Source organism: Budorcas taxicolor, chromosome 15, assembly GCF_023091745.1.
Source record: "Budorcas taxicolor isolate Tak-1 chromosome 15, Takin1.1, whole genome shotgun sequence".
NCBI lineage: Eukaryota > Metazoa > Chordata > Mammalia > Artiodactyla > Bovidae > Budorcas > Budorcas taxicolor.
Window position 1 is genome coordinate 21,720,958 of NC_068924.1, and position 22,188 is coordinate 21,743,145.

Genomic DNA, 22,188 nt, shown 5'->3' on the forward strand with positions numbered 1-22,188 from the left:
TTGTCTCTGGAGCGCTCTTTGATTAGCAGACAGCTCCCTAGTATAAGTTATTACACAGGAGACTCCCAGCACTGGCTGTGGAGGGAGAAGTGGTTTAGGCTAAGGTAACCTCCATTCCGAGAGTTTTGGTGAGGTTGTTTAATCCTCAGGGATGCATTTATTTAGGTGACAGTGTGGTAGAGTGGAAAGAGCACTGGTTTGGGAGTCAGAGTGAATCTCACATTCGTAGTTTACAGTCTGGGTGGCCTTGAACATTATTTCACCATTTTGGAGTCTTGGGTTTGCAGTTAGCAAAATAGATACAGTAAAAATTTCCCTGGCAGCTTAGCATTAGAGAAATTGTGTCTAAAGGACCTAGCATAGCTCTAGACACAGAGTAGGTGTTCAGAAAAGTGGTGACAATTATTATCACTTATGCAATAGAATTGGAGAAGGCAATGGCACCCCACTACAGTACTCTTGCCTGGAAAATCCTATGGATGGAGGAGCCTGGTAGGCTGCAGTCCATGGGGTCGCTGAGGGTCGGATATGACTGAGTGACTTCACTTTGACTTTTCCCTTTCATGCACTGGAGAAGGAAATGGCAACCCGCTCCAGTGTTCTTGCCTGGAGAATCCCAGGGATGGGGGAGCCTGGTGGGCTGCCGTCTATGGGGTCACACAGAGTCAGACACGACTGAAGCAACTTAGCAGCAGGAGCATGCAATAGAATCCTCTTTACTGGAAGCCAAGAACTGTATTAATGTGCGTGAAAAGTTCTGTGAGGAACCTCAAAGCAGTTTTGCATCAGAAACAACTTACTTCTATTCATTGGCCGAAAGAAGGCTATGATTACTTAAGTAAAATTATCTTGGGCCTGATGAAAAATACTTGTTCTTGTCTTCCCCTGCATAATTAACTTTTAGAATCATCGTTAAGTCTTGGCCTGATGAAATTGGACACATTATTCACTGATTCAAAGAAAGATTTGTTGAGCGCCTGTTACTCTGAGTCCAACAATCCTGAACTCTTGTAACGTCCTGCATGGAGCATCTAGTTGAGAACTGAGCCCCTTTGAGCTCACTGTCCTCTTTGCCGCCTTTCCTCAGGAAAGCCCCCTGAGCATGGGGTTCAGATTGAGCTAATACTCCTAGCACCTCGCACACCCCTGTCTTAGCACTTGTCTTACCAACCTGCCAGCTGCTCCTCCTTCTCCTCTTTTCTCATTTTTTTTTTCCTGCAAACTTCTTGAAGGCATAAAGCTCTTTGTAGCCCCCTCACAGAACACTGGCTGCACCCACCTTGTAGTTGAACTGATTGCCTGGCACAGGACATCCTCACGGAGATCAGTGTCTGAGGTGTGTGGGAGGGTCAGGGAAGAGGTGGTGATGCTTGAGCTGAGGTTTAAGAAGAGATGCGAGGCAGGAGGGAGGTAGAGTGGCCAGAAGACATGGTGCGTTTGGGGCACTGCACATAGTTTGGACCAACCTTAAACGCGGGGATTGGGGGCAAATGTGAATGGATAAGCAAAGCTGGAGGAGAGGTAAGGACTAGTGCAGGACAGACTGAAGTGCAGCTGAGGAGGCTGGGTTTTATGCTGAGGGTAATGACAGGCCAGTGAAGGATTTTAAACAGGAATGTGTAGGGGGAGGGTTGAGGGTGATACTCTATAGAGGGAAGTGGGGTAGGGATTTTGATGTAAGCCAGGTAATCAGACCCAGCTGTTACCCTGATACCTTTGTGGCCCGGAGCAGAGTGGTTTGCTCTGGGGGCACCCTTTGCCTGTCCTGCCGTTTTGGCTGAACGGTAGGAGCTCACCTGGACAGGAATCTGGCCCGTGAGAAAGCAGAAGGTGCAGCCACCTCTAGCCTGCAGAGTGAGTGGATAGCAGGAGGCCCTTGGACCACCTGTACTGGGTTTGGTAACCAGGTCTGCCATGGCATTGGGACGGAGACTTTGGAGAAGTTACATGATTTCTCTGAACCTCATCCACAGAACGGAGATGATACCAGCCCTTCGGTGCTTCTGTGAGAACAGAATTAGATGATGATAATGAAAATAATGATGACCATTTAGTAAGCATCAACCGTGTGGCTGTGTTCTAGGTATATTGTTGTTGTGTTGTTTAGTTGCTAAGTTGTGTCCAACTCTTTTGTTACCCCACGGGGTGTAGCCTGTCAGCCCTCCTCTGTCCATGGGATTTCCCAGGCAAGAATACTGGTGTGGGATGCCATTTCCTACTCCAGGGAATCTTCCCGACCCAGGAATTGAACCCAGACCTCCTACACTGGCAGGCAGATTCTTTACCACTGAGCCATCAGGGAAGCCCTCCAGATACATTAGTGAGTCATTAAAAGACATATAAAACATCAAAAGTAGTGTTTAATTCATGATTCAGTTCAGTTCAGTTCAGTCACTCAGTCATGTCCGACTCTTTGCGACCCCGTGAATCGCAGCACGCCAGGCCTCCCTGTCCATCACCAACTCCCAGAGTTCACTGAAACTCACGTCCATTGAGTTGGTGATGCCATCCAGCCATCTCATCCTCTGTCGTCCCTTTTTCCTCCTGCCCCCAATCCCTCTCAGCATCAGAGTCTTTTCCAATGAGTCAACTCTTTGCATGAGGTGGCCAAAGTACTGGAGTTCCAGCTTTAGCATCATTCCTCCCAAAGAACACCCAGGACTGATCTCCTTTAGAATGGACTGGTTGGATCTCCTTGCAGTCCAAGGGACTCTCAAGAGTCTTCTCCAACACCACGTTCAAAAGCAGCAATTCTTTGGCACTCAGCTTTCTTCACAGTCCAACTCTCACATCCATCCATGACCACAGTAAAAACGTTAGCCTTGACTAGACGGACCTTTGTTGGCATCATGGGAGGTACTCAATAAATACCAGATTCTTTCCCCTACCTCCTGCTGATCATTGCACGTCCTACAGTTTGTCAGTAGCTGATAGAACATGGCCTTAGCACTACCTTCCAAAGGACTTTATTTATTCCCACAAATTGACGTAGAGAAAATAGTGAAGATTTAATTTAAGTTCAGGAAGCAGCCAGTGAGTAATTTCTGATATCATTTCATCAAGGAAGTACTTGGAAATCAACTGTACTTTAACCAAATTATAATTTGATACTGTTAGCGCTTGAATTTAATTTTCAGGTTCAGAGTCTTGGGCTTCTACAGACATCAGCCAGAACTGCTGCCTGTACTATGACCTTGCTCTTGTGCTATTTTGATATTTAGTGCCCAAATAATCAGAATGAACACCTGAATATACAAGCCCTGTTTAAAATGGAATATGAAAGGTTATCTAAGTGTTGCCATGAGTTATGTGTCCTGCCTGAGTCTGACAGGTTTCTGATGGTACTGGACCATAAGTGTTGTCTGAAAAAAAAAAAAAAAAATGAAGGCTCCCCCGACCCCGACCCCAGTCTTCAGGAACTCTGCTCATCCTAGCCTTTCTTTTTCTTTCTTTGTGCAGGTTTCAGGTAACCAGATCCTCTTTGACAACATAAAGCCTGGATTAAAGCTAACTCTGTAGCAATCCCAGGATTATGGGCTCAGGAGGATAAATCCCAGGTTGATTTCAGTTAAATCTCTTTGTGAAGAAAGCAGCTATGAGAGGCAGTTCTGAGATCGGTTTAACTGTGGATTCCTAGCTCCCCAGGATCAGTTCTTAGGAATGTCACAGGCCATTGTGCACACGGGACACGAGAGATCGTTCCTGGGAAGCGCAGTGGGGCACTGGCAGCTCTCATCACACTTGAAAACGGGCTGTGCTTCTGGCCCGGCTTTATCCCTGGTCAACAGAGCTAAAGTCAAGGAAAGCAGGAGTCATTGTCGCCGAAACGCTCATCTGCGTACGTTGCCCACACCACCACCCGAGTCAGAGGGTAGCTCATCCCGGAGGCTAGCATAAAACCAGAGAATTTTAGAGCATCCTCCATGTCTAACCACCTTTCTTTCCTTAAAACCTTCTCCTCCTCCCTCTGGGTATAGACTGCTCAGGTGCTCAGTTGTGTGCAAATCCGACCCCGTGAACTGTAGCCCGCCAGGCTCCTCTGTGCATGGAAGTGTCAGGGCAAGAATTCTGGAGCAAGTTGCCATTTCCTACTCCAGGGGATCTTCCTCACCCAGGGACTGAACCCGTGTCTCTTGCAACTCCTGTATTGGCAGGCGAATTCTTCATCACTGGGCCACCTGGGAAGTCGGGTGTAGATTGCCCTGTCTCCAGTGCTGCCTTAGAGGGTGCAGGGAAGGGATATAAGTAACATGCAACCTTTCCTTATCTCCCACTTTCATTTTCCAGCAACAGCTGCAGGCGTACGTGGCCTGGGTGAACGCGCAACTGAAGAAGAGGCCAGCGGTGAAGCCAGTGCAGGACCTGCGACAAGATCTCCGGGATGGGGTGATCCTGGCGTATCTCATTGAGATTGTCGGTTGGTTGACTCTGATGCTAGCTTAAACCAGAGCATGGCCTTTTTACCCTCCATGGGCCCTTCAGAGCAGATTTTTGGTGGTGGTTTAGTCACTAAATCGTGTCCAACTCTTGTGACCCCATGGACTGCAGCCTGCCAGGCTCCTCTGTCCATGAGATTTCCCAGGCAAGAATACTGGAGTGGATTGCCATTTTCTCCTCCAGGCATTCTTCCCCACCCAGGGACTGAACCCTAGTCTCCTGCACTGGCAGGCAGGTTCTTTACCGACTGAGCTACTTCTTTAAAGTCTTATGGAAGTGAAAGTAGGGAAGACTTAAGATACTTGCCCAGGGTTAACTAATTTATTTATTAGTCAGTAAACACTGTGTTCCAGGTGCTGCATTAAACTTTGGGAGTGTGATGAGGAGCACAGTCATGGCTCTCAAGTCTCCCAATCTAGTTGGAAAGACTGGAGAGCGAAGTCACTTCCAGTAATGTACTTAGTACTGTGATGGGGCAAGCACAGATAAGAGCAGAGGGCGGGCACCTAACCCACTGTTAGGGATTCTAGGATGGCTTGCCAGAAGATCTGATGTCTACACTGAGGCTGGAAAGAGAAGTGGCAGCCAGGCAAAAAGAAAGTGTGTTACCAACAAAAGGACCCGACTAAGATAAGAAGACCTTGTTGAAAAAGCCCAAGAGTTGATGCCTGTCTTTCTTATTAGATGGTATCATAACCTTATTTCCACAGCATTTGTCCACACCTCTTATTACTTCTCTCACCAAATGATAATTGCTTCTTATCTACCTCTCCCAGTATAGATTGAGCTCTTTAAGAGCAGGTACAGTGTAATTTTTTTCCCCCTTGTTTCCACGATCCTTAACCAAGTGCCAGACACATAACGGGTACTCAAACATTCATTGACATATTTGAAGGATGTGGGTTTGAGTAATATGTAAGAAGGCAGGCTTGCATCAGGCAGCCTGTCCAGAAATACTTCATTGAGACAGCTCATATATTCATTATTCACTTATAGTGATAATAACCATGATAACAGTAACAGCAGCTACTGTGTATTGAACACTTAATTTTACTTAATCATCAATATTTGAAAAACATAATATTACCCCCATTTCCAGGAGCACTTTATATATATCCCCAGGAGCACTTTATATATATATATGTGTGTGTACGTATATATCAAGCCTTACTTTGATTGATTTATGATAATGGATAGCATTTAAGTATTTTACTTATTTTTTGAGATTTAGAAAGGTCTGTCCTTGGAATTTTCCAGGCAAGAATACTGGAGTGGATAGCCTTTCCCTTCTCCAGGGAATCTTCCCAACCCAGAACCCAGGTCTCCTGCATTGCAGGCAGATTCTTTACTGTCTGAGCCACCAGGGAAACCCTTAAGCAACTTTGCAAGGTCACATAAGAATAGTGGTAAAGCAGAGGTACAAGCCTAGATACACTTTAATTCCAAAGCTAATTTTCAACTTTTAATTTTTCACTCATTTGAACAGATTATCCTGGAAATATAATCAGTTAGAAAATCCAGACAGCACAAGAACATAGAAAATCAAAAGCCATTTCCCCTGTCTGTCCCCTTGCCAGTTACTTGTTCTTCCTGGAGGCAGCCAGTGTTAGCAGTTTCTGGCTATTCTTTCCAGAGATATTTAATGGTGCATATACAGGCAATATGAATGTGTATTCTTGTTTTTCAAAACACAGGTTCTTAAATGCTACATTCTGTTGCAACTTGGCTATAGAGAAAATCTCTCTGAATTCAGTACTTGAGATTGCATTCTTTCTTGAGCTGGCCCTCACTGAGCTTTTGATCCTACTACTATGCTCCTGAAATTGTTCTCCTTGAGGTCACAACTCTGCTCTGTCAAATCCCGTGGCCACGGCTCAGTCCTCATTTTGGTCAGCTTAGCAGAACTTGACACAGTGGATCACTCCCTCCTCCTCCAAACATCTTCCCTCGGTCTCCAGGATCCTGTGGGCGTGAAGGCTTCCTCCTTCCTCACTGGCCTTTCCTGTTCGCTTTGCTGGCTTTCTCGTGTGTGTGTGTGTGTGTGTGTGTGTGTGTGTGCGCGCGCGCGCGCGTGCTTAGTCGTGTCTGACTCTTTGTGATCCCATCGACTGTAGCCCGCCAGCCTCCTCTGTCCATAGAATTTTCCAGGCAAGAATACTGAAATGGGTAGCCACTTCCTACTCTAGAGGATCTTCCCAACCCAGTGATCGAACCCGTGTCTCTTGCGTCTTCTGCAGTGGCAGGCTGATTCTTTACCAACCGCACCACCTGGGAAGCCCTCCTGACCTCTAAATGTTGGAATTTTTCCTTAGAGGTTCAGACCTTAGTTCTTTTGTATATTCTCTATCCCTAAGTGGTCTCTTCCCAAATTTGACTCTTTAGCCCTAAGCTTTTCCTTGAGTTCTAGGAGTGAATATCAGCTTCCTATTCAACTTCTCTGCTTGGATGTCTAAAATGCTACTCTCACTTCACATGTCCTAATCAGAACTTTTCCTTCACGCCACTGATCCCTCTGTCCTCTGAGATCCTTCATCTGACTAACACATCACAGTACCATTCCCTCAGTTGTTAAAGCAGAACACTTAGAAGTTGTCTTTAATTATTCTCTTTTTCTCATCTGTCGTAGTCAGCCCTTCACATGTGTTGTTTGCTTTATATTAAAAATGTACCTGGTATCTCACTATTCACCTCTCAGCTTCTTCCCAAACCATCATTATCTCTCACTTGACTATTTTCATTTCCTTTCTAACAGATCTCCCTGTTTCCTCTTCACTGAATTTATGTCCACATGAAGTCAACTTTTAAAAGCATTAAGCAGGTCAGGTAACTCATCTCACATGCTAGCAAAGTAATGCTCAAAATCATTCAAGCCAGGCATCAATAGAATGTGAACTGTGTGAACTTCCAGATGTTCAAGCTGGATTTAGAAAAGACAGAGGAACCAGAGATCAAATTGCCAATATCCACTGGATCATATAAAAAGTAAGAGAATTCCAGAAAAACATCTACTTCTGCTTTATTGAGTATGCCAAAGCTTTTGACTGTGTAGATCACAGCAAACTGTGGAAAATTCTGAAAGAGATGGGAATAGCAGACCATCTTACCTGCCTCCTGGGAAATCTGTAGGTCAAGAAGCAACAGTTAGAACCAACATGGAACAACAGACTGGTTCCAAATAGGAAAAGGAGTATATCAAGGCTGTATATTGTCACGCTGCTTATTTAACTTATATGCAGAGTACATCATGAGAAATGCCAGGCTGGATGAAGCACAAGCTGGAATCAAGATTGCTGGGAGAAATATCAATAACCTCAGATATGCAAATGACACCACCCTTATGGCAGAAAGTGAAGAGGAACTAAAGAGAATTGATGAAAGTGAAAGAGGAGAGTGAAAAAGCTGGCTTAAAACTCAACATTCAGAAAACGAAGATCATGGCATCTGGTTCCATCACTCCATGGCAAATAGATGGAGAAACAATGGAAACAGTGACAAACTATTTTCTTGGACTCCAAAATCACTGCAGATGGTGACTGCAGTCATGAAATTAAAAGATGCTTGCTCCTTGTAAGAAAAGCTATGACTGACCTAGACAGCATATTCAAAAGCAGAGACATTACTCTGCCATCAAAGGTCTGTCTAGTTCAAGGCTATAGTTTTTCCAGTGATCATGTATGGATGTGAGAGTTGAACTATAAAGAAAGCTGAACGCCGAAGAATTGATGCCTTTGAACTGAGGTGTTGAGGAAGACTCTTGAAGGTCCCTTGGACTGCAAGGAGATCAAACCAGTCAGTCATAAAGGAAATCAGTCCTGAATATATATTGGAAGGAATGATGCTAAAGCTGAAACTCCAGTACTTTGGCCACCTGATGTGAAGAACTGACTCGTTGGAAAAGACCCTGATGCTGGGAAAGATTGAAGGTGGGAGGAGAAGGGGACGACAGAGGATGAGATGGTCCATCACCAACTCGATGGACATGAGTTTGAGCAAGCTCTGGGTGTTGGTGATGGATGGGGAAGCCTGGCATGCTATAGTCCATGGGCTGGCAAAGAGTCGGACACAACTGAGCGACTGAACTGAACTGAACTCCCTTACCTCCAAGCCTGCATTTTCTGCCCATTACATATAGAATAAAATTCAAGGTCTTTGCTCTTTTGCTCTAGTTGCCAAAGCCCCACATGACCTGGCCTTGCTTACCTCTCTACCTGTCCTAGAACTCGACTCCCTGCTTTCTCCACTCCAGCCATAGGGTCTTGTTGCTGTTTCTCAGATAAGCTGATCTCATTCCTGCCTTGGCGTTGGTACTTATGGTTCCTCAGCCTGGAATGCTACCTCTGCAAATCTCTCTGATTTTATTCAAGTCTCCACCCAAATGTATTATCAGACAGACCATGGTTACTCGTCTTTGTTTTTCCTCATAGTACTTATCACTGGGCTTCCCAGGTGGTGCTAGTTGTAAAGAATCTGCAGGCCAGCACAGGAGATGCAAGAGACCGGGTTCAGTCCCTGGGTGGGGAAGATCCGCTGGAGTAGGAAATGGTACCCACCTCCAGTATTCTTGCCTGGGAAGTCCCATGGAGAGAGGAGCCTGGCGGACCCCAGTCCTTGGGGTCGCCAAGAGTCGGACGTGACTAGCACAGCACGGCACTTACCACTACCTGAAATTATGTCAAACATTTATCTGTTATCTTGGTCATCTCTCATCCCTGCAGATATAAACTCTATGATGAAAGGAAAGACAGACAATGTCTTGGTCACTGCTCTTTCTCTGGTGCCTCAAACAGTGCCGTGCTCAGTGAATATTTGTTGAATGAATAAATGTACACATAGTAACTTTACAGGCCCCAGGGAATAGATGTGAAAATTCGAAGACCTTCCAGAATGCTTTGATTTTCCTATTTCCCATCCAGATTACAAACACAAAGGCCTAACTCCCTTACATATTTATAGATAATGTTAGTGTTTACATCAAATATTCTCTCTCTGTCTGGCTATTATGAAACTGTGATAGTACTCCTCTTCATAACTTCATGTATTTTCTCTCTTCTAACAGCAGGAGAAAAGCTGAGTGGGGTACAGCTGAGTCCCAGTAACCAACAAGAGATGAAGAATAATGTGGAAAAAGTGTTACAGTTTGTAGCCTCCAAAAAGATTCGTATGCACCAGACTTCAGCTAAAGGTCAGTACTTCCTTCTGTCCGTGGTGGCTGAGTACACTCATCTTTACCTGGGGATTGCCACCTTCAGAAGAACCATCCACAGTGTAGCTGAGGGCTCAGAGTAGACTGCAGTGACCTCACATCTTTTTCCACATAAGGAAAGTCATCCTCTTGGGGTGGAATAATTGTCAAAATCCAGGTGCTTTGGAGACCAGGGTGAAGGTAGAAGCTCTTCATTTTAACTGAATAAAGTTTTGCTTGAGTGTATATAGGAAAATTAACAGAAAAGAAATGACAACGTTTGGATATTAATTTTAGAACATCTTGTTTAAGATATCAAACATGAAGATAGATGATATTTTTTTGTGTTCCTAGTGTTTCATGACAGTTATTATCTCAGATCATAATAGCCTACTTTCTTTTATCCAGTTTTCCAGAAGGAAAATATTTGATAGCAGTTTTTTTTTGAACATCACAGGGTATCTCCAGGCAGGATCAGAAAGCTCTTTCTCCTCTGCATATGCCCTCTCCTGGAGCCACATGGCCAGATGAAGGACAGCTCTCATTGCAGTTTGAGCCCAGGCTGCAGGGGAGAAATGATGTAGCTGTCCTCAGACGGCACAGGCTCTCTGGTCCTCTCACTCTGACTCTGGAACTGATTATAATCTGGTTTGTTTCAGCCTCAGTTTCTGGGCCTGATTGCCTGTGGCTCTGATGAGAATGGAGGTAGGAGAGAGCCCTCCTTTCCGTGTTGTTAGTGTTCTCTGTGTTGGGCTCATTCAGGCAGGGCAGTTACTGACCACTGAGAATGTCCTGTAGCAGGTATTGATCAATCCTTTTGGAAACCTTGCATATTTAAAAGGCTGTGAAGCTGAAAAAAATACAGTTTTGTCTGTTTTCTGACATTAACCAGACCCATCATGTTATTTTCTGTCTGCCTTTCTCTCTCTCTCTCTTTTTTTTTTTTTCTAGGACAAAATTTAGAATGTCAGATATTTCTCTGATCAGGCCCCGTGAGGAGTGGGCTTAGGGATCTGGCCCATTAATGTCAGCTATTTTGAGGGAACAGTCGTTCAGGACATCATTGTCTTTTACCTGGAGAAGTGCAACCGCTTCCTAATCAGTCCCACTGCATCCATTTCTGCCCCCCTCCCGTCTGCTCTCCACACTGCAGCCAGAACGATCTTTCTAAGAGTACGATACACTCATGCCATTCCTCTGCACCTGAGGTCCCTTAAGATAAAATCCAGAGTCCTTTCTCTGGCTTACTATGCCCTTTCTGACCTGACCTCCACTTCATCCCCCTCGTCTTTCCCCCTCTCCCCCTGAACTCTGAACTCTGGCTATGCTAAACTGCTTTCTGTTCCTCTTCCAGTGTGTGCCATAGAAATATAAAGTAAGTCACATTCTTGATTTGAATGTGTCTAAATAGCCACATTACAAAAAAGAAATCAGTGGAATTAATTTTGATAATATATTTTATTTAACCCATGTGTCCAAAATGAGGGCTTCCTTGGCTCAGGGGGTAAAGAATCCACCTGCAATGCAGGAGACCCAGGTTTGATCCCTTGGTTGGGAAGATCCCCTGGAGAAAGAAATGGCAGTCCCACTCCAGTATTCTTACCCGGAGAAGCCCCATGGGCAGAGGAACCTGGTGGGCTACAGCCCGTGGGGTCTCAAAGAGCTGGATACGACTGAAGTGACTTAGCAGGCATGCATGCATATCCAGAATATGATCAGCTCAACATATAATCAGTGTAAAAAACAATCAGTGAGATATTTTGCATTTTATTTTTTTATACTAAATCTCATGAGATTTTTCATTCAGTTTTTTTGTGTGTGTGCTAAGTACACTCACAGCACATTTCAGTTAAGACCACTGCTGCCTTTTAAGTGCTCAACAGCTACATGTGGGCAGTGGCTCCCATACTGGATGGCATCTAGACCTTCATGCCTGCTGTTCCCTCTTCTTGGAATACTTTTTTCCTTCTCTTTCCTCATCTGATGAACCTCTATTGGTCAGGCAAGCCTCAGTTTAGGACTCACCTTGTCTGGGAATCCTTCCCTGAGGCCTCTAAACTAGACAGATGCTTCTCCTCTGAGTTCCCAAAGAATCTTGTGCTTTTCCTATGGTATGAAGGAAATGGCAACCCACTCCAGTACTCTTGGCTGGAAAATCCCATGGACAGAGGAGGCTCTCATGGGGTCACAATGAGTTGGACACAACTGAGCGACTTCACTTTATGTTATTACAGTTTATGGTCATTGCTTTAACTCTTCGATCTCCCTATTAAACACAGCTTTGTGAGGACAGAGAGCTTGACTGCCTTGCTTTCCTGTTCCCTAGCAGACACTCCAGTACTCTTGCCTGGAGAATCCCATGGACGGAGGAGCCTGGTAGGCTGCAGTCCGTGGGGTCCGAAGAGTCGGACACGACTGAGCGACTTCACTTTCACTTTTCCCTTTCATGCATTGGAGAAGGAAATGGCAACCCACTCCAGTGTTCTTGCCTGGAGAATCCCAGGGACGGGGAAGCCTGGTGGGCTGCCGTCTCTGGGGTCGCACAGAGTTGGACACGACTGAAGCGACTCAGCAGCAGCAGCAGCAGCAGCAGCAGCAGCAGCAGCAGCAGCAGCAGCAGCAGCAGCAGTAGCAGCAGCAGCAGCAGATGCATAGGAACCGAGTGCTTCCTCAGCACTCCGCTTCCCTCTTAGGACCTCTTGGTCTGTTCTGATCCTCAGATATCGTGGAAGGTAACCTGAAGTCTATCATGAGGCTGGTCCTGGCCTTGGCAGCTCATTTCAAACCTGGCTCCAGCAGGACAGTGAGCCAAGGACGGGATGCCAGAGCCCCCCTGCAGACTCACCAGCCTCACTGTGCCACTGCTGTGGCCCAGGGCGCCGCCGCTGCTCTGGCCGATGTGTGTCATGACATGTCGCGGTCTGGGCGGGATGTCTTTCGATACCGACAGAGGTAAGGATGGAAATCTGGGGATGGGAATTCGACCTGCACTGATATTTCTTCCCTTAAATGATAATTGTGCAGTAGATGGAAATATCACCTAAACAGCCCACATTGCAGAAAAGAGTATGGAGTGGAGGTTGGAGAGGGTGCTCCAAAAGAGAAAAAAAAAAAACACCTTTCTTTTAGGCATGTTTATTTTGACATTTGGAGAAGGGCATGGCAACCCACTCCAGTATTCTTACCTGGAGGATCCCATGGACAGAGGAGCCTGGCGGACTGCAGTACTTGGAATCACAAAGAATCGGGCACAACTTAAGTGACTTGGCATGCACGACACGTGCACATTTTGACTTTAGCAGAATGTAGAGGAATCATATATGTAATTCTTTTCTCTGGTGCCCAGAGTTTTAAACATATTCCTTTGGCACTGTGTGTTTTCTGCACTGGGAGGTATGTGGGAGCACCATCGCAATTCACCCCTGAGTCTCTCCCTGGTGTGTATCCTGAAGGTTGGGTATCCCAGAGAGTCATGGCAGGAGATGCTTCGTGGGTTGTGTGTCAGAGAGGGAGCATGACTCTGAGGTGTTGCAAAGATTGGTGATATTATTGGTTTCTCTACCTTCCTTGCCAGATTTCAAATGTCTTAAAGGCAGGGGCTTTGCCTCGTCTGTCTTTTTACCCACAGCAGTCCCAGAGTGGCATCTATCAGTAGTTCGTGGGTGGGCCCGAAGGACTGACACCCTCTCCTTTATTGGTGCCCTCCGACTTTAGGAACAGCAGCATGGATGAGGATATTGAGAATCCATGCTGGAGCGTGCGAGCCCTGGTGCAGCAGTATGAAGGACAGCAAAGGTCCTCGTCTGAGTCCAGCTGCTCCAGGTAACCGTGGCCTGAGATTCTTCATCGCTACAGTCCTCAATTCATGGAGGTTCTCAGGGTTGGCAGCTTCAGGTACCCATGCAACAGGCAATAAGGCACCAAAGTCTCTCCTCTTCCCTCAGTTTATGTGTGGCTCACAAGGGGTAACCCTCAGCACGGCCTTGTGGTTTTGTGCTGGCAAGAGGGCAAGGTGAGATGCTTGTGAATTTCCCACATACCAGTGTTAGGGCTTAGCTGTGTCCACGTGGGGGCATGACTGGGACCTGTCAGCACCCAGCTGGATCTTTTTGATATTTATCAGCTGCCAGTGTTTATGAGAGCCAGTTCCATTGCACTGTCTTTGTGCCTGAGAAGGTTGTATAAAGCTCGTAGCAAGAGGAAATGAGCAGAGTTGCCTTAGTGCTTTAAGAATGTTTCCAGCTTTCATTTGTAGGGCTGGGAATTGTGGCAGATCAGTACACATTTGAATGGGCTAGCGATGTGAGTGACTGTAGCTGAAAGGCTGTCTATATCCCTTAGAGCCAATTGCAGAGACCAAAACAGGACACAGTGCGCTGATAAAAGCCTGATCAATGCCAAGTATGGTGGCAGAGAAAGACTATTTTCCTGGCTTACGTAAATCATGCTCCTGTAAACACATCCCCAGATGTTGTTATCTTATTTACTAATTTCATTGCAGAATCATATTTAATGTATGCTCTAATGACCTTTTCTCTCATCAACCCAGATTAGTCTGTTCCAGTTAAGCCTAATTTTTCTTTGTCTGACATGTATGTATTTTCTATGTCTTTGTTTTCTTCCTCCTATTTCTTTTCTTCATAAAATTCCATCTTAATTTGATGGGCCATTTTCTCATTTGCTTGGAAATTAAATAGAATTCTTTCCATCATTTTAATATACTGGTAACCTTGCTTGATTTTTAACTTTCACATTTAATAGATTTTTTTAATTTTCAAAATTCACACAACGTTAAATTAACCATTAATCATTCTAAAGTGTATGATTCAGTGGTACCTAGCACCTTCATTAATATTGTGCAACCATCACCTCTATCCAGTTCAGAGAAATTTGCATCACCCCAGAAGGGAACCTTGTGTCCATTAAGCAGTAGATGTGCTTTTATTGAGAATCTAAACCAGTTTTTCCTTGCTTCTGCTTGGACTATCACTTGGTACAGAATCAAAAGATATTCTGTTGTACAATGAGATCTATTCCTTCCTGTATGGTTACAGGCCTTTTACTTTCCTGTGACTGATAGCGCTTGCCAGAGTTAGAGAAAAAAAAAAAGTCCGGATTTTTTTTCCTGAGAGCACCTGCTTCCTTCCTGTCTGGCAGAACTCAAGACTGGGGGCAGGGTATGAGACTGTGAATTCGGGGCTGCTGGAAATCGGGCTGCAGTGGCTGGCAGTGACCGTTTTCTAGGAGAGTGTTCAGAGAACAGTTGGCTTTCCTCTTTCTCTTCTTCCTGATTCGGTCGTTTTCTTCTCGGCCACCGTCTCACTCACCTCTTTGGGATGCTCAGTTGGCACCCAGAAGGGTCTGGGACATTTTGCCCTGCTCCTCCCCGCAACCCGCACGCAGTGATCCGTGAAGGCCAGGAGACACCCGGGATGTGACTCGGGAAAGAAGAGTGGTTCAGAAGATAGCCCCTTACGTCTGGTCCCCTCCCCCTGCTCCTTGACAGACATCCTGGCAAAGCCCTGCCAGGCTGCTCGCCTGTTGCTTCTCAGACCCGTAAACCTCGGGCCAGCCTCTCAGGATTCAAGCAAAAGGCTCCTTAGTTGAGGAAAAAAAAAAACATATGAAACGCCCGAGGGGAAGGTTGGGGGGAGTGGAGACCAGCGTTCAGCGGGTTTCCGGGGGAACACCCTCCCGCGAGGAGCCGAGTTAGACTCACCCGGACCTCGGTGCCCGGGAAGGCAGGGGTCAGAGGAGAGAAGGCACGGCCGCCAGTCCCGGGCTCCTCCGAAGGAGGGGACCACGCAGCCCTCCCAGGCTTCTGCCGACCCCGCGGCGCCTCCACCGCCTCGCCCGGGGCCGCCTCCGGGCCCCGCAGCCCCGCCCCGCTCTGCCCCGGGGGCTCGGCCAGCCCGCGGAGCGCCCGCCGGGGTCGGACGGATCCCGGCGCTGCCCGGCCGCGGGTGACAGCTCGGAGAGCGGGGGGAGGAGGGCGCGGGAGGGCGGGACCGGGAGGCGGCGCGGAGCGGGGATCGCCGCCCGCCCGGGCACTCGACCGCTCGGCCGGAGCCGCGGGCAGGGCTTTTCGGAGATGGGTTGAGATGCTTGCGCCCGGGGGCACTCCCGGAGCCGCGCGGCCGCGGGGACCACGGATGCGGCTGCCGGGGGCCGGCAGCCTGAGAGGGGAGGCGGTTTCCGCCGAGGCCGGGCCGCTGCAGTGTCTGAGCTGCCGGGACGGCGCGCCCCGGAGCCCGGAGCATCGCCGTGCCTGGGGCCGAGACGCCTATCTCTCTGCCCTCTCTGCTCTCTGCCGGGACCGGGGTGAGCGGCTGTCCTAGTTGGCCTGCCCAGAGGAGTCGTTCTTCGGGGGCCCCCAGCGCGGGGAGACATGCCCGAATCGGGGAGCGCTGTGACTCTCAGCCTCCCGCTTCACCCAGGGAAGCCGACTTGCTGAAGCCGGAGCCACGAGGGGGACCATGGGCGGGACGCAGGTCAAATGGTGAGCTGAAGCCACTTGGGCTTTGGAGGTGTGTGTGGGGGGCTTGGGTGGGAGCAGGGCCAGGACTGGAGGATGCTGTTGGCCAGAGACAGGCGGGGGTTCGGTGGGGGCGCTGTTCTGGGGAGAACAGCCTGCTTGCGGGCCTGAGATGAGCACTGTAAAATACAGTGCGTTTATTTAAGAAGCTGCAACCAGCATGGGAGAAGGAGTGGCTTTTGACCCCCCGTCTGGTCTCTGCTGAAGCCGGCACTTCAGGACATAACAGAACTCTTATTGCTTCGTACCCATTTAAAAAATTGATTGGACTTCTAATTGGAGATATCTTTTCTGGGAGACTGCTTGTCTGACAAGTTAAGATTGGAGAGATGTTAGACCTGTGGGAATTAGGAATGTATCAGTCAGACCTGATTTGTAATCAGTTGTTTCCTGTCTAGACAGGATTATAATGGCAAGTGGGGGGTTACTTGTTTATAAAGCAGTTTTTTAAGCTCATCAGGGAGATCCCAAGCCATGTAATTAATTAGCGTTAAAATAACGTTTGTGTATGATTCTCTTGCATGAGGTTCTTCCTTGGGGAAGGCAGCTTGCTCTGACGTGTGCCTCAGGATTTTTCTTCCTCAGATTTCTTTTATCTTTTAGACCCAGCCTGTTTAGTTTCAGGGTTTTTTCTCTCTGTGGCTCACATACTGGCAGCCCCAGTTCAAGAAAGAGAAATGTTGTTTTCTTTGGCTGCTCTGCCACTCCCCCAGTGGGGCTGGGTATGCAGACATCCGCCTCCTTCTGCCCTTATATGGGAGATGGCTCACTTAGGAGGGAGCCACTGAGCTGATCTAGCTGAGCATGCGTCTCTGCTCTCAGGAAAGCAGTTTTCCCCACATCCTAGGTTCACACCACTCCTCCCACCCCCCACCCCTTCGTCTCACACATATCCACTGTGGTCCAGCCAGATGCAGGCAGGGGCACCCGTCAGCCACAGCGCCGTGTCAGCTGGGAAAGTGTGGTCTTACCATTTCTCAAAGAGGAGCAGCTGGGGTGCAGGCCTCTTTCTGCACTCCGATCCCTATTTCTATAAGAAGGTGAACGCTGAGGCCTGAAGAGCAAAAATCTATTCTTCTCTTGAATGGTAGCCCTAGACTGGTGCTTTTCCAGCAGCTGATTCATGTTGGCCTGGAAGTCAGATTGCCTAAGTGGTGAGAGATGGATAAGAGAGTTCCCTGGAGCAATTTCTTTTTCTAAATAGCACTTCTTGCCTTTCTCCACCTGTCTGCCTCTTTGAGTTGTAAATTTATAGATATTGTTAAGTGACACTTCTTTTAAGTTGCAGGAGCAAAAGACAACTTTTTTCCCCTATGGTTCTGATAAGGATGAGAGTGTATTACTGGCTGAGGTCATTCCCACCAAATCCCAAAACCCGGGACACTGAGGAGGTTGAGACACTAGTCGTCAGGCTGCTTCAGAGCTTTTTGAAATCGCTGGCTGCCTCCACTGTGCTTGGCTCTTGTTTTTCGTGGTTTCTAGGAAGATGAAATGTTAACTCCTGATCGTGGCTGTGAGGATTAGCCTGGGAGATTTCAGGGGCACATTAAGTGGGTCAGTGAATCCAAGACACTTTCACTGTTGTCTGGGTGATGGATTTGGAAAGAATTCCTGAGAGGGGGCTGGGCCTGCAGACCCCACAACCCCTGAGATTGTTTTGGTGCTGATGTTCACAAGGTGGGTGCAAAGAAAAAGGGCTCTTCAGATGGCAGTGTCAGCCTCGCATTCCATCGTATCCTGTAGACTTGCTTCTGGAAATTTAAAATTCTGCTTCCTCCCAAATGCAAACCATTCCTTCCAAAGCTAGTAGTTGTACTAGAATTTAAGAATTGTTGCAAGATTTTGGTGACAGTTTTTTAAAAAAGATTTATTTGTTGTTTTGTCGTGCTGGGTCTACGCTGCTGCTCAGGCTTTCTCTGGTTGCAGTGCTTGGGTTTCTCATTGTGGTGGCTTCTCTTGTTGCAGAGCACTATCTCTAGGGTGCTCGGGATTCAGTAGTTGCGGCTCCTGGGACCTAGAGGATAGGCTCAGTAGCAGTGGCGCACAGGCTTAGTTCCTCCGGGCATGTGGAATGTTCCGCAAACGGGAATCGAGCCCTTGTCCCCTGCATTGGCAGGTGGACTCCCAACCACTAGACCACCAGGGAAGCCCTCTGACAATTTAAAAATTAGTGTGGCAGAGATATGAATAACTCTTGGCAGTAAATCAAGTAAACCTTTATTGTCCTTTGGCAGGTCTTATCCCCTTTTGAGATGTTACACCCTTTTCTGTATCACATCCTAGCGTTGTTGATATATCGCTACCCTTTGCTCAGCCTGGCACTGTCCACACTCTGCAGTTTTTCCCCTTTGAGGCACCCTTCACCTTGTCTCTGCCTTTGGGAGCAGCCCACATCTGCCATGATTATTCTGCTGGTATTGCACGTGTCTGTGATAGATCAATGTATTAGAAATATATTTTCCTTCCAGCTCCCAAAGCTACTAAAATGCATAGTCCATCAGTCTCTGAACTTGGGCCCAGGGATCATGATGGAGGAGGTGGTGGTAAGTGAAGGACAAAAACAAAAAGCCAAACCAAACAAAAGTGGAGTTCTTTAAAATGCTACATTATCCATCAGTTTGATAAATCTCTTATTGAATTAGGCTTAAAGGCAACTTTGTTGTGGGAGCTTCCTGGGATGGGTCATTCAGCATTCATTTCATTCATTTAACAAGTTCATCATTCATTCAACAAGTATTTCTTCTCACTGTGGGCCAGGCACCCTGTTAGGCAGTAGGAGTTAGATGAATAAGAACCCATCTCTGGAATAAATTAGGAAAGTTGGCTTCTAAACAACTGTTTGCAATAATTGTTTCTCTTCTTTTTCCTTTGGTCACAGCCTGACTTCCCCCAGTCCTATCCACAGTGCAAAGAGTGAATCCGTTATAACCCAGTCGGAGGAGAGGGCAGATTTCGTGATTATTCCCTCCGAAGGAGTAGAGAACAGAACAGGTACTATATTCTCGGCCTGCCTGGGCTGGCTCAAGGAACAGCCCTCAGCATGAAGAGTTTGGGGGTCCTGACTGTCGACTCTCAGCTCCCTGGCCTTCTCCACACATAGTCTGTGTGTGCAGGGTCCATTCTAGAGAGCCCTAATGCTTTAGAGCCAGTGAATGTCGTATCCTCTCACAAATTGTCACTTCCGCTGTCCAAACTGTCAGATGTCCTGCGGCAGTATAGACAGCTGACCACCTGTGAAATTAGGAGATGACTTTGGAACTGTCAGAAGCCTGCTCAAGTAAAAAATTTTTTTATCATTTCTGTATTATGCAAGTAATTTCAGTATTTCTGTAACTTAAATTGGGGCCAGGAATATATGGAGCAGAGGTGTCTGAGAATATACAGCAGAGAGCAGATCGGCATCATGTTTTGTGTAGAGGCTACTAGTTTAGACTTCTCCTTCCTCTGTCTCAGTCTCCTTTTTCTTAGATAAACACAGAGGAAAGCAAGGAAGAAGCAAAGTGGGTGACTTAAGAGTTTTATTTGCCTGAAAGAGAGATAATGAAACCGAAGTCCTCTGAAGGAAAACTGGAATTAAATTATTCCTTATTTCACACCCCATCTAGCCCTGGCATTAGTACCCAGAAAGTTAGTTATGTTACTGAGTCAGAAAGTCCAGGGACCCTGGGGAGGGAGAGGGAGGTCTTTACAGAGTGCTTACTCTGGGCTGGGCACCATGGGTCCCACACATAGTTGTCTCATGAAATCAGACAACAACCTAGAGGGATTAGGCTTATTATAATACTCATTCTTACCAATGAAGTCAGAAAAAGAGACTGTAAAGACAGGGAAATAAAACTGGAGAGAGGGAGGTACAGAGTTTGCTTATACTGGTCTGTTTCCTGTTTTTGTGACTCACACAATGTTATATGTGAAAGGGGTTCCGTCCTCCCAAAATGGTCAAAGGAATATGAGTTGAGGTCTCCCCTCTGAAGCTCCTTTACATTGCATCTGACAGCTCCTCTCTTTGTCGCTTGAGGGACCGAGCCCTGGGAAGGCCAGTTCTAGAGTAAAGAGTAAAACCTGCCCCCTACCAGGGTTCCCCGGGAGGGAATCCTTAAGGTTCTGAAGAGGGTGGACCGCCTCAACCAAGTTCAGCTTTGCTCCCCGGAACCCGGGGTTAGTGAAGACAGTGGCCAGTTCCTCCTGTCCCACACCCCCACCTGCTGGAGAGTTCAGCCTGTGCAGTGAGGCAGGTGTGGAAGGCAGGTGACCCAGCCCTGTGAACGCAGAGGATGGCGAGGGCTTGCTCCCCAACTCAGTTTTTTTCACCATGAGCTGTACTCCCTCTTCCCCTCTCATAGAGGAGACAGACTCTCCATTACCCCGGGACTGGAGACCAGGCAGCCCCCGGACCTACCTGGAGACTTCATGGGAAGAGCAGCTGTTGGAACAACAAGAACATTTGGAAAAAGAAATGGAGGAAGCCAAGAAAATGATATCAGGATTACAGGTAGCTCTTTCCCTTGTTGTTTGTCTTTGGTGCACCAGTTGTTGTTGGTCTTTTTTTTTTTTTTTTTTTTGGTTTGTTTTTGACCATACTGTGAGGCTTGTGAGATCTTACTTTCCAGACCAGGGATTGAACCTGGATCACTTAACCCCCAGACTGCCAGGGAATTCCTGCACCAATTGTTTATTATTTTTAACTCAGTAGAATCAGTTGAAAATAAAGCGATTCGGTCTTCTGTGAGGTCAGAGCTGAGTTTAGACAGAGAGGGTAGAACGCGAAGAGCAGAAAAATCTCTTACGTGTGAGTTCACTTAAACGGGCCTCCTGGACGCTTGTTGACAGCACAGCTGTTAGGAGTTCTGCCTGGGAGCCGTATCTACCCTCCCCTACCAAACCTCCACCCTGGCTCTTTGCTTTGTGGGTGGGTTTCTCCCGTATTTGCAGCCACAGACCTGCAATGGCAGCTTCTCCCAAAGAATGGAATTGTGAAGAATCAAGATTTTCTCTGAGGAATTCACCATCAGGAGGGCTGTAAGTGCCAGGAATGCCGCAGGTCTCCACCTGAGTCTAGCTAAGGGATTTAGCTCACCCTCAGTGGACCCCAAGGTACAGTGATCAGGGAGAAGGGCAACTGAGCCCTTCGGTTTTTCCTACACCTTCTGTGCCAGCAAGCCTCCCCCAGAGGCCGACTGACCCACTTGACTTAGTTCCTAGCCTGAATGACACCCTTAGTCCTCCACCTTTGTGTGTCTGGCCCTGTTTGGGGGAGGCCTTATAGTGTTCTGATGACCCTGAAATTGCCCAGGAATATTCCTTTCTGTTTGTGCTGAGAACTGCACTGCTTCTGAATTGTCAAATATTTATGGACACATAAACAAAGCCCACATTATGTGAGTGGCTCTGGCAGGCGGCAGGCGATGGAGGGCGTGCTCCCAACCGGCCAGCAACAGGGTGGAGACACAAAGGGGTCCTAAAGAAAACGGGGGATTGGTGCAGTGGTAAAACAATTTACACACTGTCTGCCCCAGGAGCCCAGAGAGGCGCTGGAGGGGTGTTTACTGCCCAAACATTCCCAGGGAGAGTTGTTGCGCTTTTCGCACTTGCCCTGTATTTTTAAATGTCTGCCTTTTAGTTCTCTTTGTCAGTTCAGTAGGAATGGTTTAATTAATGCAATGGATTTGTGTGTGTGTGTGTGTGTGTGTGTGTGCACACGCGTGTGTGTGCTTTTAATAGGAAGGATTAAAGCATGAAGAATTTCGGGATTACATTCAACCAGGTTTTTCTCAGGGTCATTTCATTGTATGAACATAGATATCCATCAGTTTGGTTTTCAGTTTGGTTTGCATTTTTCAGTCTGGGAGAAGTCTCATGGCAGATTAGATAGGAAAAAAAAAAGAGAATCAACGGGCAGAAAGTCAGCATCCTAATATTCCCCACAAACAGAGGTGTTTTAACTCACAGCCACATGATCACAATGAGAATTCAGTCCCATTACAGAATACAATGGGGCTCACAGCATCCACTGGGCTCCTTAACTCTTTGAGTG

The 22,188-nt window shown here is 47.1% G+C and overlaps 1 protein-coding gene across 1 annotated transcript in view; it reads left to right on the forward strand.

Annotated features, from left to right (window-relative positions):
* DIXDC1 (DIX domain containing 1) overlaps positions 1-22,188 on the forward strand; it is a 67,746-nt gene that overhangs the window by 17,977 nt on the left and 27,581 nt on the right. Inside the window, exons 2-7 of the mRNA XM_052652697.1 lie at positions 4,288-4,417; positions 9,494-9,619; positions 12,340-12,571; positions 13,334-13,441; positions 19,033-19,145; positions 20,498-20,646. Coding sequence (XP_052508657.1) covers positions 4,288-4,417; positions 9,494-9,619; positions 12,340-12,571; positions 13,334-13,441; positions 19,033-19,145; positions 20,498-20,646 — 858 coding nt within the window. The remainder of the gene's footprint in view (positions 1-4,287; positions 4,418-9,493; positions 9,620-12,339; positions 12,572-13,333; positions 13,442-19,032; positions 19,146-20,497; positions 20,647-22,188) is intronic.